The sequence below is a fragment of the Gallus gallus genome, chromosome Z (assembly GCF_016699485.2).
Source record: "Gallus gallus isolate bGalGal1 chromosome Z, bGalGal1.mat.broiler.GRCg7b, whole genome shotgun sequence".
NCBI lineage: Eukaryota > Metazoa > Chordata > Aves > Galliformes > Phasianidae > Gallus > Gallus gallus.
The window spans coordinates 63,297,166-63,314,379 of record NC_052572.1 but is presented as its reverse complement, the minus strand read 5'-3'; the positions used below and the strand labels follow the sequence as shown (position 1 = coordinate 63,314,379).

Genomic DNA, 17,214 nt, shown 5'->3' with positions numbered 1-17,214 from the left:
CAAGATCCCCAGGGCACAATGAATCCCACTTCTCAGTTGGCTGCTATCGCTGTTATTGCACAATACCAGCAGTATGAGGAGGAAATACAGGTATTCCTTAATGCTGTGCAAATCTAATTTTAAGTATAATTCAGATGTTACCTACCTTCCAAATTCAGAGCTACCACTGCTGTGTCGTCCTCTAATCCTTCAATCACTTCGCACTTGTATCTCCCATAATCCTCCAGCATTATATTTGTGATTATAAGAGAGGCATCGTTCTCACTGCTTTCCCTCAGAAACACTCTGCCCTGATACTTTCCGTAGCTCTTTCTGTGGTGTCCCATTGCGACAAAGACATCCACTTCTTTGAGGTAATCTGAGGTGAGTTTGGTCCACTTGACCCGGATTTTGTGGGTTCCTGAGCCAGCTGTTGATGTGTGTTCATGGTAAAATTTACAAGGCAGTGTGACGTTGCCACCTCGCTGAGAGAAGATCTTAGCTTGTTCTGCTACCACAAGTAGGCGGGGTCCATTTTCTTCTACAATTCAAGGAGAAAAACAAAAAGGAGAATTAGTCTGCACTCCACCTTTTACAGAATGGATATGACCAATGCTGTAACAAACATTATCTATAAGCATGTGGGATCAGTTCCTTGCAACCATTTGTACCTATGCAGTAGGGCATATGAACTAGTTACATACATATATTATATATTGGTGGGACTGTATGGCTGCTGTATTAATGCCATCATCCATAAATGGCTCCTTACAGGCATCCTGTATTTGCCTGTGGGTTGTTCCAGAGCTGTCCATCAGTGCTGCCCTTTCTTCCACAGTTCAGTTTTTCTGTGCAGGTTGCAGCATGCTAAGACCCTCATGATGTGGCTGGCATCCAGCAAACCATTCTCATAAAACAGGAAAACTGTTCTGGTGTCAAATAGCATTTTTTATATTGACATGAAAACTGCCCATGTAATTCTAAAATGGCTCATTTTTCAGGTGTGTTTTATTCTATACTTTGAGCTCCTCTTCTGACATACTTCCACTAATGTCGGGATGTCCGTTTTATCTTCAAATCAGTAAAATCTTTTCCTTTTCTGCCCTCTTTCCTGATAATCTCAATCTTATTCCTCACCTCTTTCCCCCAATATCCTTCTAAATATCACTATTTCATCTTTGACTATTTCTTCTGACTATTTCATTACTATTTCATCTGACTTCCCACACTGAGCCACTTCTAGCTGGCAGGCTCCCCTCTTCCTCACTCTTACCCCAGATTCCCTGCTCCTTTTTATCTCTCTAGGTCACTACTGCTGATGCTACTCTGTGCAGTCACTATGCATAGGACAGTCATTCAGAGCAGGTGCTCACTTCCAATTACATCGGTTAGGGGCTTCTTTGATAGGCTGTGCTGCCTTGGGAAAGCCCTGAAATGCTCAAGTTTGATGGTGGCAGCCTGCTCAACTACCCACATGCTCAAATATTATTTCCTTCTTTCAGTAACTCTTCTCCTCTCTGATTAAGCAAGCTCAGCACTTCTGTAGATATTGCTGTCCTCTATCACCAAAGCCATCAGCTGAAACTGGCAGTGAATCAGAAGTACACACTTGCTAGAAAAGAATTACCAGCCTCACTGCATGCAGCTGATTACAAAGAAAGATACTACAATTCTCTGCGTCTCTTCAGTATGTCAGTGAGATAGCATAGGAGTGCGATTTCCAACTCTATTGGACAATCACCTCCCTGCTCCTGCTGGCAATGCTATTTCTGATACAAGCCAGGATGCCACTGGCCTTCTTGGCCACCTGGGCACACTGCTGGCTCGTGTTTAGCCAGCTGTCAACTAATACACCCAAATCCTTTCCTGCAACAGAGCCTTCCAGTTACTCTGCTCCAAGCCTGTAGCATTGCATTGGGTTTTTGTGAAAAAAGTGCAGGCCCTGGCACTTGCTCTTGTTGAACCTTACACAACTAACCTCAGCCCAGCTATCCAGCCTGTTCATATCCCTCAGCAGGGCCTTTCTTTCATCAAGCAGATCGATACTTCCTCCCACCTTGGTGCCATCTGCAAACATATTGAGAGTGCACTCTGTCCCCTTGTCCACATCATTAATATAAAACAGGACTGATCCCAGAACTGGCCTCTGAGGAACACCACTAGACTAGGATATGCTGTGTCAAGAGCATCACTATTAGCTGCATGGGACAAATGAGCCAGAGTGCCTACAGACTGAGCAAGCTTCAGTGCTGCAAGCTGGGTTAATAAGACAGGAGACCCTCCTAATGAAAACCACTGCATAGGGTCCCACACCATTCTATATACATGGCAATCTTGCTGGTATGAACAGGGCATAGGGTGCTCTGGCAAGCAGAGTGGTGCATCTGAGGGGAGAGGTGACCTCAGGCAGGGCACAACAGGAAGTGTTCCCAGCCCTGTTTTCATAATAAGAGGAGAAGGAAGGATGGGAATGCAGCCAGGATAGCTTCTCTGTTGCCTTCCCTGTTTCCATCAGGGACAAAGAAGTCCCACATACGCCTGTCTACCTTGGGAGGGGAAATGTTATGTTTTTGGGTGGTTATTGCTGAGAAATCTGAATCAGAGCTCAGCTATGTTGTGTCTTTAATACTGAAATAGGCAAGCTAATAAATATTAGCAGAAAGGACAGGGTTGGAGGGAGAATCTGACTCAGGCTGTTAGCGCTCACTCTTTCTAACAACAGCTTGGTCATGCCAGCAGGGCTGGAGGATTGCCCAAAGCACTGTCACCTCTGTCAGCATCCCAGCTGACCCCATGCCTCTCCTGGCTGCTGCCACCTGCCCTCTGGCTCTTGGCTCAGCTGGTGCCAGAGTCTGGGTGCCAGGAAGTGCAGGGAATAGGAAGGGGGCACAGCTTATCTCAGCCCTGTGTCCTGAGGCACCATAATGCAGTGAGCAGTGATCTGTGATGAGACAGAGACCTGATGCTGGGAGGTGGGTAAGCACTGTGCTCAGCATGTCAGGGACACGTGAGAGTCCAGCACACTTCTAGAAGAAAAGGATACTTCTTTTTCCCCAGAACTGCTTTCTTCAGAAGTCCCATCAGAGAAATTGTGAGCTGTATGGAGGGTCAACTGTAAAGTCTGTAAATTGCAGGTAACACCTTGTTTGCAATTGCCTTCATCAGAACAGTGTGGGTCCTTTCTGCAGATGAGACAGACCTTGTGCACAGCCACACAAGCGTATCAGGTGGTGGATGAATGGTGAAGAACATGCTGGGCAGCTCCTTCTGCTTTGGAGCAGAAATGGCTACAGCCTGACTGTTGGTTCTGGTCTCAGCTCCAGAACCAGGGTGAGATAAGTTTGCTGGGTGGGGATTTTACCTGTCCTCATCCCTCATAAAACAGGCAATAGCTTCACTGTGACAGAACCAGCCACCACAGTAAATTAATTTGTGTTATTTTTCCACTGCTGCTTCCTTACTATCAGTTTTGGGTTTTGATTTGCTTGTAAGTAAATATCAGCAAATATTGTTTAAGAAAGGATCCAGCAAGAGGTCCTCATGAGGTGTCACCGCAAAGAAATAAAAGTGTATTAATCTCTTTGATAATAGTCCCTCGTGTTTTATCACAAGAAGTTTGTTTTGTTTTCCATCTCCCTCTCTCCTGTGTTTGACTGCTATGCATTTTGCACTGCTGTTCTCACTGCTCCTCAGCAAGTTTTCAGACAACGCTAAGCTCAGTGGTGCAGTTGATATGACAGAAGGAAGGGATACCATCCAAAGGAACATAAACAGGCTTGAGAAGTAGACCCACTGGAACTAAATGAGGTACAGCAAATCCATTTGGTTCACGGTGATCCCAGATATGTATAAAGACTGGAAGAAGAACTCCTTGAAAGCAGTCCTGCTGAAAAGAATTTCGAGGTCCTGGTAGAGGAAAAGTTGGACATGAGCCAGCAGTGTGCACTTGCAGCCCAGTAGACCAACGTTATCCTGGACTGCACCAACAGAGGGGTGGCCAGCAGGGAGAGTCCCCACCTGGAGTACAGCAACCAGGTCTGAGTTCCGAAGCACAAGAAAGAGTCGGAACTGCTGAATCAGGTCCAGAAGAGGGTCGTGAAGATGCTCAGAGTGCTGGAGCACCTCTCATACAAAGACAGACTGAGGGATCTGACCTTCAGTTTGGAGAAAAAGAGCACTTCAAAGAGATCTTGTTACAGTCTTTCAGTACCTAAAGGGAGTTTATAATCTGGATGGAGACTGACTTTTTACACTATTTAATAGTGACAGGATAAGGGGGAATGGCTTCAAAATAAAAGGAGTATTTCAATTAGAAGTTAGGATTAGATTAGAATTTTTAACTCAGAGGGTGGTGAGGACCAGGCACAGCTGCCCAGAGAGCTGTGGGTGGTCCATCCTTGGCAGTGCTCAGGGCCAGGTTGGGTGAGGCCCTGAGCAGCCTGAGCTGGGAGGAAAACCTGCCCATGGCAGGGGTTTGAACAGAGTGGGATTTAAGGTCCCTTCCAACACCGGTCATACAATGATTTTATGAGCCTATAGTTTTGTGATTCTATGATTCTATAATTCTTGTTGCTGTCAATCTGTATATGCTTTACTTTGACTAGAATGGTTCCCATTTCAGTGGCACTAAATGGACTTGCTCTCACTGTCTTTTGTTTGGTTTTGTTCCATATTTTAATGCTGGAAACATAACCAGATGTTTTGTTTTGTTTACTTTTGACTGGCTTTTGTGTTCAAGAGTAATAGCAAGCCAGGTTTGGAAGGAACACACTGTAGGGCAGGGAGAATGAGTCAGTCTGTGGCCCTTGGCAAAGAGCTTCATCCACTTTATCCATCAGATCCAGATCAGAATCTCTGACCCTGGTACAAAACTTGATTATTCCCATATTTTAATGGAATAACTTACAGGGAAGCAACAGAGAAAAAAAAAAAAAAAAAAAAAGATTTTTAGACTGTTTTGCCAGTTCAAAATCACAAATTGCTTAGACATTCCACCCTGTTAACAAACCATTAAGCACAGTATTGATATAAACACATATGAACACATGCATTACTCAGAGAACCTTAAGTGAAAAACATTAGGAAGTATAACATGTGCTTTTTTCCACATAATTTGGCAAAACAAACAAAAACAATCACCAACCTAAAAACCTCTGTTCTTTGCATGACTAGGAAAAGTTGTTCTGATTTGGCTCAAGCATCAATTTCATGTTGTTTATATGAAGATAAAGAAAACACAGACATCAAACTCATATGTCTCCACCTCTAAATTGACATGAAAAAAATACTCTCTGTGTGTTATTTTTATGTTTTTGACATACAACTGGTAATAGAGAAGCTTGATAAATCTTAAATTACAACTTCAGATAAAGTCTTCCAAACAGCACACCTAAAATACCCACTGTACAAATGGCAGAGAAATCTGTCTCTCCTGCATAGACATGAAAAGATGAGGCAAAATACCTTTCCACTGATCCCACCCTTTCATACTGACTAACATGGTGGAGGAAATATCTCTAAGAGTCTGCATTAACACTAGCTGAACTATCCAGGAATCCTAAGAGTGTGTAAAATAAAAAGGGAAGTAACAGACTTCATGTTCTAAACTACTGCCACTTTTTACCTTAAAATACACTAGCTTTATATTTTCTTCAGTATAAGTAAAGAAACTGAATGAAGATCAGACAGCAGTCACGTATTGCCCCATGAGACACCTCCCTCCACAAATAGTCTGGTATCAAACCTCTGCTTGATTCTGTGCCTACTGTCCCAGTCTTGGGTAAATTCTCGTTTTAGAAAAGCAGATGTGCAAAAAAGCAAATTTTTTCACTAACTAACAAGCATTAGTATCACCACCTCTCAGAGGTGTGTGGGAAGACAAAAATGAGTCAGGGTGGAGGCCGGCCACAAGTGGTGTCCCTCAGGGGTCGGTCTTGGGACTGGTGCTCTGCAACATATGTATCAGTGACTCGATGCCAGTGATGGCATCGAGTGCACCCTCAGCAAGCTTGCAGACAACACCAAGCTGAGTGGTGCAGCCAATACACTGGGGGGAAGGGAAGCCATCCAGAGGGACCTAGACAGGCTGGAGAAGAGGGACCATGAAAACATAATGAGGTTCAATGAGGCCAAGAGCAGGGTGCTGCACAGGGGTTGGGGCTACCCCACATATTTAACAGAATGAGGGAAAATCTCCTTCATAGGCTGGCTGCTCCTTGAGAGCAGCCCTGTGGAGAAGGACTTGAGAATCCTGGCAGACAAGAAGCTGAACATGAGCCAGCAGTGTGCGCTTGCAGCCCGGAAGGCCAACTATATCCTGGGCCGCACTGGAAGAGGAGTGGCCTGCAGGGAGAGGGAGGTGATTGTCCCCCTCTACTCGGCTCTTGTGAGGCCCCATCTGGAGAACTGCGTCCAGGCCTGGGGCCTCCAGCACAAGAAGGACTGAGAGCTCTTAGAACGAGTCCAGAGGAGGGCCACTAAGATGATCAGAGGGCTGGAGCACCTCTCCTGTGAGGAAAGCTTGAGGGAACTGGGCTTGCGTAGCTTAGAGGAGAGGAGGCTCTGCGGAGACCCCGTTGTGGCCTTCCAGAACTTGAAGGGAGCATATAAACAGGAGGGGCAACGGCTGTTTACGAGGGTGGATAGTGATAGGACTAGGGGAGTGGTTGTAAACTGAGACAGGGGAGGTTTAGGTTAGATATTAGGAGGAAGTTCTTCACTCAGAGTGTGGTGAAGCAGTGGAACAGGTTGCCCAAGGAGGTTGTGGAGGCCCCGTTCCTGGAGGCATTCAAGACCAGGCTGGATGTGGCTCTGGGCAGCCGGGTCTGGTGGTTGGCGACCCTGCCTGTGGCAGGGGGGTTGGAACTAGGTGATCACTGTGGTCCTTTTCAAGCCAGGCCATCCCATGATTCTGTGATTCTACGATTCTACAGTTCAACGATTCTATGATTCTCTTCCTTTACCCAGTGACGCTGTAACTCCATCCCAGTGGGGGCCTGGCCCCGCTTCCCTGCTAAGAACTCTCCCAGTTGCATGCATTTGTCACTGTGTCACTGTGATGTCATAAAGCCTCTGCGGTCAGCCAGCAACTGGTGCTGCTGCCCGCCACTCAGTTGCTGCGCAGACACTGGTGCTGCTGGTGACTTGATTGAGCTCAGGTCAGAGTGACGGCCAGAGAGCAAGTTGTAGGAAGGTGCAATGCTCAGCCCGAGGCTTTCCCTACTCCTCGTCTTCTGCTTGCCCTTCCTGTTTGTGGGCAGCCTTGCCCATTCCGGACGCCCCTCCTGGGCCACGGTTATGTGGGATGTGGATCCCCAGGACGTGGAGAAGCCGGGCACTGGCAAGGCAAGCCGGTACTACCACCTGCCCTACCCCCTGGACCAGCTTTGGTCTTCATTTGAGCACCTGGACCCATGGGGACCCGTGGAGGCGCTCTACAAGAGGAGCACAGAGCTGGGCCTTTTCCTCGTGGTGATTTACCTGTGGAGAACACTCAGGAGGTGCCGCAGCAGAGAGGTGAGGAATGGAGGTCAGGCAAGCCAGACGGTGCCCGAGTTTCTCAGGAAGGGGCACAGCCCAGAGGCAGGGATCTCGGGGCCCCGAGGCCCCTGCCCTTTGCATCACGCCCCCTGCTCTGTCATTCCCAGGAGAGGAGCCAGGTACTCTCAGCTGCCCCAGAGACACACTGCCAGAACAGCTCCTGCAAACACTGCAAGCTGCTCCGCCAAATGAAGGCAAACCCTGCCTTCATGGAGATATACCTACAGCATGTGAGACACATGCAGGAGGATCTTTGCAGGAGGCAAGAGAAGGCAAAGCCGTGAGAAGATGGGGAAGAAAACAGAGACTCTTCTCTGCATACCGGCACAAGCATAGCTCCCAGGTAGCTCCAGAGCAGCTGTAAAGTGAAGGGGATCCGGCCAGAGACACCACCACTGTGCATAGGGAGGGCACTGCTACAGGACAGGAAAGGAGCAGGAAGCTGTCCAGCTCCAGAAGCAACAAGGCCGGAAGGAAAGAGACCCCTAAGACTGCTCAATATTGCTGTATGCTTCTAGAATAAATGTGCTTGCTTTTATTACATCAAAAGCGCGCATTTGCTTTCTCTCGGTCTCTTGTAGCATGAGAGAGGGTGGTTCTGAAGCAGCGACTTCTTCCCACCTCACTTTCTGCTAAGGAGTGCTTTCCTGAACACTGTGGTGCCTGAAATAGTGAACTGTGGCCCAAAGGAAAGACATATTCAGTAGTACTTCAGAGTCATGTGAACTCATCAAGCACGCAGCAACCTGGACACTGAAGAGTGCTGCTGACTGCTGGTAATACCACTCAGCCCTACTGCCCATGGACACAGCACTGAGGGCAAGCACAGGTCAGGGGGCGCTGAGGCAACATCCCTGTGCTGGCACAGGTAGTCCTTACTGAGCATTTTGGATCACAGCCTCCTGGGCCCCAGTGGACAGGCAGATCACAGAATCACAGAATGGTCTGGGTTGGCAGGGACCTTTATGACTACCTAGTTCCAACCCTCCTGCTGTAGGCAGGGACACCTGCCTCTAGACCAGGTAGCTCAAAGCCCCATCCAGCCTGGCCGTGAACGCCTCCAGAGAAGGGGCATCCACAACCTCTCTGGGCAGCCTGTTCCTATGTCTCACCGCCCTTGCGGGAAAGAATTCCTTAACGTGGAATGATCGTAGAGTCCTCAGAGTTGGAAGGGACATTGAAAGGTCACCTATTCCAATGGTCCCTGCAATGAACAGGAGCAATGCACAGCATCATCAGGTTGCCCAGGGTCTGATCCAGCCAGGTGCAGGACAGCACATGGCCTTGCTGAACTCCATGAGGTTGGCACGGGCTCATCTCTCAGGCCTGCCCAGGTCCCTCTGAGTGGCATCCCTTCCCTCTAGCGTGTCAACTGCACCACTCAGCTTGGTGTCGTCTGCAAACTTGCTGAGGGTGCGCTCGATCCCACTGTCTGTGTCGCCTATAAAGATGTGAAAGGGCACCGGTCCCAGCACCGATCCCTGAGGAACACCACTCGTCAACAGTCTCCCCTTGGGCACTGAGCCATTGACCGCAACTCTCTTGAGTGTGACCACACAGCCAGCTCCTTATCCAGCAAGCGGTCCATCCATCAAATCCAATCTGGTGACCAGGATGTTGCGTGAGACAGTGTCAAACGCTTTGAACAAGTCCAGGTGGATAACATCAGTTGCTCTTTGGTTGCCGAGCCGCTCTCCATCATATTTGAAATATCATGGCTGTGCGGTGCAGTCCCCGGTGACTGGGAAAAGGGAACATTACTCCCATTTTTTAGACAGGGAGAAAGGAAGACCTGGGGAACTACTGGCCGGTGAGCCTCACCTCTGTGCCTGGGAAGATCATGGAGCAGATCCTCCTAGAATCTACGTTAAAGCACATACGGGATAAAGAGGTGTTTTGAGACATGGCTTCACCAAGGGCAGATCGTGCCTGACCAATCTGGTGGCCTTCTATGATGGAGTGATGGCATCGGTGAATGGGGGAAGGTGACGGATGTCATCTACCTGGACTTCTGCAAAGCCTTTGACATGGTCCCTCACCACATCCTTCTCTCTAAATTGGAGAGGCATGGATCTGAAGGATGGACTGTTTGGTGGATTAAGAATTGGTTGCCAGGTCGCAGCCAAAGGGTTGTGATCAGTGGTTCTGCGTCAGCGTGGAGGCCAGTCACAAGCGGTGTCCCTCAGGGGTCGGTCTTGGGACTGGTGCTCTGCAACATATGTATCAGTGACTCGATGCCAGTGATGGCATCGAGTGCACCCTCAGCAAGCTTGCAGACAACACCAAGCTGAGTGGTGCAGCCAATACACTGGGGGGAAGGGAAGCCATCCAGAGGGACCTAGACAGGCTGGAGAAGTGGGCCCACGCAAAAGGCGTTGCACTTGGGCCGGGGCAACCCCAGGTGTTCACACAGACTGGGCGAAGAACCCCTTGAGAGCAGCCCTGTGGAGAAGGACTTGAGAATCCTGGCAGACAAGAAGCTGAACATGAGCCAGCAGTGTGCGCTTGCAGCCCGGAAGGCCAACTATATCCTGGGCCGCACTGGAAGAGGAGTGGCCTGCAGGGAGAGGGAGGTGATTGTCCCCCTCTACTCGGCTCTTGTGAGGCCCCATCTGGAGAACTGCGTCCAGGCCTGGGGCCTCCAGCACAAGAAGGACTGAGAGCTCTTAGAACGAGTCCAGAGGAGGGCCACTAAGATGATCAGAGGGCTGGAGCACCTCTCCTGTGAGGAAAGCTTGAGGGAACTGGGCTTGCGTAGCTTAGAGGAGAGGAGGCTCTGCGGAGACCCCGTTGTGGCCTTCCAGAACTTGAAGGGAGCATATAAACAGGAGGGGCAACGGCTGTTTACGAGGGTGGATAGTGATAGGACTAGGGGAGTGGTTGTAAACTGAGACAGGGGAGGTTTAGGTTAGATATTAGGAGGAAGTTCTTCACTCAGAGTGTGGTGAAGCAGTGGAACAGGTTGCCCAAGGAGGTTGTGGAGGCCCCGTTCCTGGAGGCATTCAAGACCAGGCTGGATGTGGCTCTGGGCAGCCGGGTCTGGTGGTTGGCGACCCTGCCTGTGGCAGGGGGGTTGGAACTAGGTGATCACTGTGGTCCTTTTCAAGCCAGGCCATCCCATGATTCTGTGATTCTACGATTCTACAGTTCAACGATTCTATGATTCTCTTCCTTTACCCAGTGACGCTGTAACTCCATCCCAGTGGGGGCCTGGCCCCGCTTCCCTGCTAAGAACTCTCCCAGTTGCATGCATTTGTCACTGTGTCACTGTGATGTCATAAAGCCTCTGCGGTCAGCCAGCAACTGGTGCTGCTGCCCGCCACTCAGTTGCTGCGCAGACACTGGTGCTGCTGGTGACTTGATTGAGCTCAGGTCAGAGTGACGGCCAGAGAGCAAGTTGTAGGAAGGTGCAATGCTCAGCCCGAGGCTTTCCCTACTCCTCGTCTTCTGCTTGCCCTTCCTGTTTGTGGGCAGCCTTGCCCATTCCGGACGCCCCTCCTGGGCCACGGTTATGTGGGATGTGGATCCCCAGGACGTGGAGAAGCCGGGCACTGGCAAGGCAAGCCGGTACTACCACCTACCCTACCCCCTGGACCAGCTTTGGTCTTCATTTGAGCACCTGGACCCATGGGGACCCGTGGAGGCGCTCTACAAGAGGAGCACAGAGCTGGGCCTTTTCCTCGTGGTGATTTACCTGTGGAGAACACTCAGGAGGTGCCGCAGCAGAGAGGTGAGGAATGGAGGTCAGGCAAGCCAGACGGTGCCCGAGTTTCTCAGGAAGGGGCACAGCCCAGAGGCAGGGATCTCGGGGCCCCGAGGCCCCTGCCCTTTGCATCACGCCCCCTGCTCTGTCATTCCCAGGAGAGGAGCCAGGTACTCTCAGCTGCCCCAGAGACACACTGCCAGAACAGCTCCTGCAAACACTGCAAGCTGCTCCGCCAAATGAAGGCAAACCCTGCCTTCATGGAGATATACCTACAGCATGTGAGACACATGCAGGAGGATCTTTGCAGGAGGCAAGAGAAGGCAAAGCCGTGAGAAGATGGGGAAGAAAACAGAGACTCTTCTCTGCATACCGGCACAAGCATAGCTCCCAGGTAGCTCCAGAGCAGCTGTAAAGTGAAGGGGATCCGGCCAGAGACACCACCACTGTGCATAGGGAGGGCACTGCTACAGGACAGGAAAGGAGCAGGAAGCTGTCCAGCTCCAGAAGCAACAAGGCCGGAAGGAAAGAGACCCCTAAGACTGCTCAATATTGCTGTATGCTTCTAGAATAAATGTGCTTGCTTTTATTACATCAAAAGCGCGCATTTGCTTTCTCTCGGTCTCTTGTAGCATGAGAGAGGGTGGTTCTGAAGCAGCGACTTCTTCCCACCTCACTTTCTGCTAAGGAGTGCTTTCCTGAACACTGTGGTGCCTGAAATAGTGAACTGTGGCCCAAAGGAAAGACATATTCAGTAGTACTTCAGAGTCATGTGAACTCATCAAGCACGCAGCAACCTGGACACTGAAGAGTGCTGCTGACTGCTGGTAATACCACTCAGCCCTACTGCCCATGGACACAGCACTGAGGGCAAGCACAGGTCAGGGGGCGCTGAGGCAACATCCCTGTGCTGGCACAGGTAGTCCTTACTGAGCATTTTGGATCACAGCCTCCTGGGCCCCAGTGGACAGGCAGATCACAGAATCACAGAATGGTCTGGGTTGGCAGGGACCTTTATGACTACCTAGTTCCAACCCTCCTGCTGTAGGCAGGGACACCTGCCTCTAGACCAGGTAGCTCAAAGCCCCATCCAGCCTGGCCGTGAACGCCTCCAGAGAAGGGGCATCCACAACCTCTCTGGGCAGCCTGTTCCTATGTCTCACCGCCCTTGCGGGAAAGAATTCCTTAACGTGGAATGATCGTAGAGTCCTCAGAGTTGGAAGGGACATTGAAAGGTCACCTATTCCAATGGTCCCTGCAATGAACAGGAGCAATGCACAGCATCATCAGGTTGCCCAGGGTCTGATCCAGCCAGGTGCAGGACAGCACATGGCCTTGCTGAACTCCATGAGGTTGGCACGGGCTCATCTCTCAGGCCTGCCCAGGTCCCTCTGAGTGGCATCCCTTCCCTCTAGCGTGTCAACTGCACCACTCAGCTTGGTGTCGTCTGCAAACTTGCTGAGGGTGCGCTCGATCCCACTGTCTGTGTCGCCTATAAAGATGTGAAAGGGCACCGGTCCCAGCACCGATCCCTGAGGAACACCACTCGTCAACAGTCTCCCCTTGGGCACTGAGCCATTGACCGCAACTCTCTTGAGTGTGACCACACAGCCAGCTCCTTATCCAGCAAGCGGTCCATCCATCAAATCCAATCTGGTGACCAGGATGTTGCGTGAGACAGTGTCAAACGCTTTGAACAAGTCCAGGTGGATAACATCAGTTGCTCTTTGGTTGCCGAGCCGCTCTCCATCATATTTGAAATATCATGGCTGTGCGGTGCAGTCCCCGGTGACTGGGAAAAGGGAACATTACTCCCATTTTTTAGACAGGGAGAAAGGAAGACCTGGGGAACTACTGGCCGGTGAGCCTCACCTCTGTGCCTGGGAAGATCATGGAGCAGATCCTCCTAGAATCTACGTTAAAGCACATACGGGATAAAGAGGTGTTTTGAGACATGGCTTCACCAAGGGCAGATCGTGCCTGACCAATCTGGTGGCCTTCTATGATGGAGTGATGGCATCGGTGAATGGGGGAAGGTGACGGATGTCATCTACCTGGACTTCTGCAAAGCCTTTGACATGGTCCCTCACCACATCCTTCTCTCTAAATTGGAGAGGCATGGATCTGAAGGATGGACTGTTTGGTGGATTAAGAATTGGTTGCCAGGTCGCAGCCAAAGGGTTGTGATCAGTGGTTCTGCGTCAGCGTGGAGGCCAGTCACAAGCGGTGTCCCTCAGGGGTCGGTCTTGGGACTGGTGCTCTGCAACATATGTATCAGTGACTCGATGCCAGTGATGGCATCGAGTGCACCCTCAGCAAGCTTGCAGACAACACCAAGCTGAGTGGTGCAGCCAATACACTGGGGGGAAGGGAAGCCATCCAGAGGGACCTAGACAGGCTGGAGAAGTGGGCCCACGCAAAAGGCGTTGCACTTGGGCCGGGGCAACCCCAGGTGTTCACACAGACTGGGCGAAGAACCCCTTGAGAGCAGCCCTGTGGAGAAGGACTTGAGAATCCTGGCAGACAAGAAGCTGAACATGAGCCAGCAGTGTGCGCTTGCAGCCTGGAAGGCCAACTATATCCTGGGCCGCACTGGAAGAGGAGTGGCCTGCAGGGAGAGGGAGGTGATTGTCCCCCTCTACTCGGCTCTTGTGAGGCCCCATCTGGAGAACTGCGTCCAGGCCTGGGGCCTCCAGCACAAGAAGGACTGAGAGCTCTTAGAACGAGTCCAGAGGAGGGCCACTAAGATGATCAGAGGGCTGGAGCACCTCTCCTGTGAGGAAAGCTTGAGGGAACTGGGCTTGCGTAGCTTAGAGGAGAGGAGGCTCTGCGGAGACCCCGTTGTGGCCTTCCAGAACTTGAAGGGAGCATATAAACAGGAGGGGCAACGGCTGTTTACGAGGGTGGATAGTGATAGGACTAGGGGAGTGGTTGTAAACTGAGACAGGGGAGGTTTAGGTTAGATATTAGGAGGAAGTTCTTCACTCAGAGTGTGGTGAAGCAGTGGAACAGGTTGCCCAAGGAGGTTGTGGAGGCCCCGTTCCTGGAGGCATTCAAGACCAGACTGGATGTGGCTCTGGGCAGCCGGGTCTGGTGGTTGGCGACCCTGCCTGTGGCAGGGGGGTTGGAACTAGGTGATCACTGTGGTCCTTTTCAAGCCAGGCCATCCCATGATTCTGTGATTCTACGATTCTACAGTTCAACGATTCTATGATTCTCTTCCTTTACCCAGTGACGCTGTAACTCCATCCCAGTGGGGGCCTGGCCCCGCTTCCCTGCTAAGAACTCTCCCAGTTGCATGCATTTGTCACTGTGTCACTGTGATGTCATAAAGCCTCTGCGGTCAGCCAGCAACTGGTGCTGCTGCCCGCCACTCAGTTGCTGCGCAGACACTGGTGCTGCTGGTGACTTGATTGAGCTCAGGTCAGAGTGACGGCCAGAGAGCAAGTTGTAGGAAGGTGCAATGCTCAGCCCGAGGCTTTCCCTACTCCTCGTCTTCTGCTTGCCCTTCCTGTTTGTGGGCAGCCTTGCCCATTCCGGACGCCCCTCCTGGGCCACGGTTATGTGGGATGTGGATCCCCAGGACGTGGAGAAGCCGGGCACTGGCAAGGCAAGCCGGTACTACCACCTACCCTACCCCCTGGACCAGCTTTGGTCTTCATTTGAGCACCTGGACCCATGGGGACCCGTGGAGGCGCTCTACAAGAGGAGCACAGAGCTGGGCCTTTTCCTCGTGGTGATTTACCTGTGGAGAACACTCAGGAGGTGCCGCAGCAGAGAGGTGAGGAATGGAGGTCAGGCAAGCCAGACGGTGCCCGAGTTTCTCAGGAAGGGGCACAGCCCAGAGGCAGGGATCTCGGGGCCCCGAGGCCCCTGCCCTTTGCATCACGCCCCCTGCTCTGTCATTCCCAGGAGAGGAGCCAGGTACTCTCAGCTGCCCCAGAGACACACTGCCAGAACAGCTCCTGCAAACACTGCAAGCTGCTCCGCCAAATGAAGGCAAACCCTGCCTTCATGGAGATATACCTACAGCATGTGAGACACATGCAGGAGGATCTTTGCAGGAGGCAAGAGAAGGCAAAGCCGTGAGAAGATGGGGAAGAAAACAGAGACTCTTCTCTGCATACCGGCACAAGCATAGCTCCCAGGTAGCTCCAGAGCAGCTGTAAAGTGAAGGGGATCCGGCCAGAGACACCACCACTGTGCATAGGGAGGGCACTGCTACAGGACAGGAAAGGAGCAGGAAGCTGTCCAGCTCCAGAAGCAACAAGGCCGGAAGGAAAGAGACCCCTAAGACTGCTCAATATTGCTGTATGCTTCTAGAATAAATGTGCTTGCTTTTATTACATCAAAAGCGCGCATTTGCTTTCTCTCGGTCTCTTGTAGCATGAGAGAGGGTGGTTCTGAAGCAGCGACTTCTTCCCACCTCACTTTCTGCTAAGGAGTGCTTTCCTGAACACTGTGGTGCCTGAAATAGTGAACTGTGGCCCAAAGGAAAGACATATTCAGTAGTACTTCAGAGTCATGTGAACTCATCAAGCACGCAGCAACCTGGACACTGAAGAGTGCTGCTGACTGCTGGTAATACCACTCAGCCCTACTGCCCATGGACACAGCACTGAGGGCAAGCACAGGTCAGGGGGCGCTGAGGCAACATCCCTGTGCTGGCACAGGTAGTCCTTACTGAGCATTTTGGATCACAGCCTCCTGGGCCCCAGTGGACAGGCAGATCACAGAATCACAGAATGGTCTGGGTTGGCAGGGACCTTTATGACTACCTAGTTCCAACCCTCCTGCTGTAGGCAGGGACACCTGCCTCTAGACCAGGTAGCTCAAAGCCCCATCCAGCCTGGCCGTGAACGCCTCCAGAGAAGGGGCATCCACAACCTCTCTGGGCAGCCTGTTCCTATGTCTCACCGCCCTTGCGGGAAAGAATTCCTTAACGTGGAATGATCGTAGAGTCCTCAGAGTTGGAAGGGACATTGAAAGGTCACCTATTCCAATGGTCCCTGCAATGAACAGGAGCAATGCACAGCATCATCAGGTTGCCCAGGGTCTGATCCAGCCAGGTGCAGGACAGCACATGGCCTTGCTGAACTCCATGAGGTTGGCACGGGCTCATCTCTCAGGCCTGCCCAGGTCCCTCTGAGTGGCATCCCTTCCCTCTAGCGTGTCAACTGCACCACTCAGCTTGGTGTCGTCTGCAAACTTGCTGAGGGTGCGCTCGATCCCACTGTCTGTGTCGCCTATAAAGATGTGAAAGGGCACCGGTCCCAGCACCGATCCCTGAGGAACACCACTCGTCAACAGTCTCCCCTTGGGCACTGAGCCATTGACCGCAACTCTCTTGAGTGTGACCACACAGCCAGCTCCTTATCCAGCAAGCGGTCCATCCATCAAATCCAATCTGGTGACCAGGATGTTGCGTGAGACAGTGTCAAACGCTTTGAACAAGTCCAGGTGGATAACATCAGTTGCTCTTTGGTTGCCGAGCCGCTCTCCATCATATTTGAAATATCATGGCTGTGCGGTGCAGTCCCCGGTGACTGGGAAAAGGGAACATTACTCCCATTTTTTAGACAGGGAGAAAGGAAGACCTGGGGAACTACTGGCCGGTGAGCCTCACCTCTGTGCCTGGGAAGATCATGGAGCAGATCCTCCTAGAATCTACGTTAAAGCACATACGGGATAAAGAGGTGTTTTGAGACATGGCTTCACCAAGGGCAGATCGTGCCTGACCAATCTGGTGGCCTTCTATGATGGAGTGATGGCATCGGTGAATGGGGGAAGGTGACGGATGTCATCTACCTGGACTTCTGCAAAGCCTTTGACATGGTCCCTCACCACATCCTTCTCTCTAAATTGGAGAGGCATGGATCTGAAGGATGGACTGTTTGGTGGATTAAGAATTGGTTGCCAGGTCGCAGCCAAAGGGTTGTGATCAGTGGTTCTGCGTCAGCGTGGAGGCCAGTCACAAGCGGTGTCCCTCAGGG

The 17,214-nt window shown here is 51.3% G+C and overlaps 1 protein-coding gene and 1 long non-coding RNA gene across 8 annotated transcripts in view; one reads left to right on the top strand and one right to left on the bottom strand.

Moving 5' to 3' along the window:
* Positions 1–17,214, bottom strand: part of HAPLN1 (hyaluronan and proteoglycan link protein 1) — a 103,506-nt gene that overhangs the window by 23,073 nt on the left and 63,219 nt on the right. For 5 of the 7 annotated variants that reach the window (XM_046905275.1, XM_015280598.4, XM_040655465.2 and 2 more), the window contains one exon: positions 146–520. In XM_046905275.1, the coding sequence (XP_046761231.1) occupies positions 146–520 (375 nt within the window). Of the gene's footprint in view, positions 1–145; positions 521–6,941; positions 7,253–10,695; positions 10,772–17,214 lie in introns of those variants that run through there. The other 2 variants (XM_040655467.2, XM_040655466.2) reach the window with 2 other exon arrangements.
* Positions 7,358–8,067, top strand: LOC121108459. Its single transcript, XR_005842978.1, has 2 exons — positions 7,358–7,494; positions 7,626–8,067. It is a non-coding gene; the product is annotated as an uncharacterized LOC121108459 (long non-coding RNA).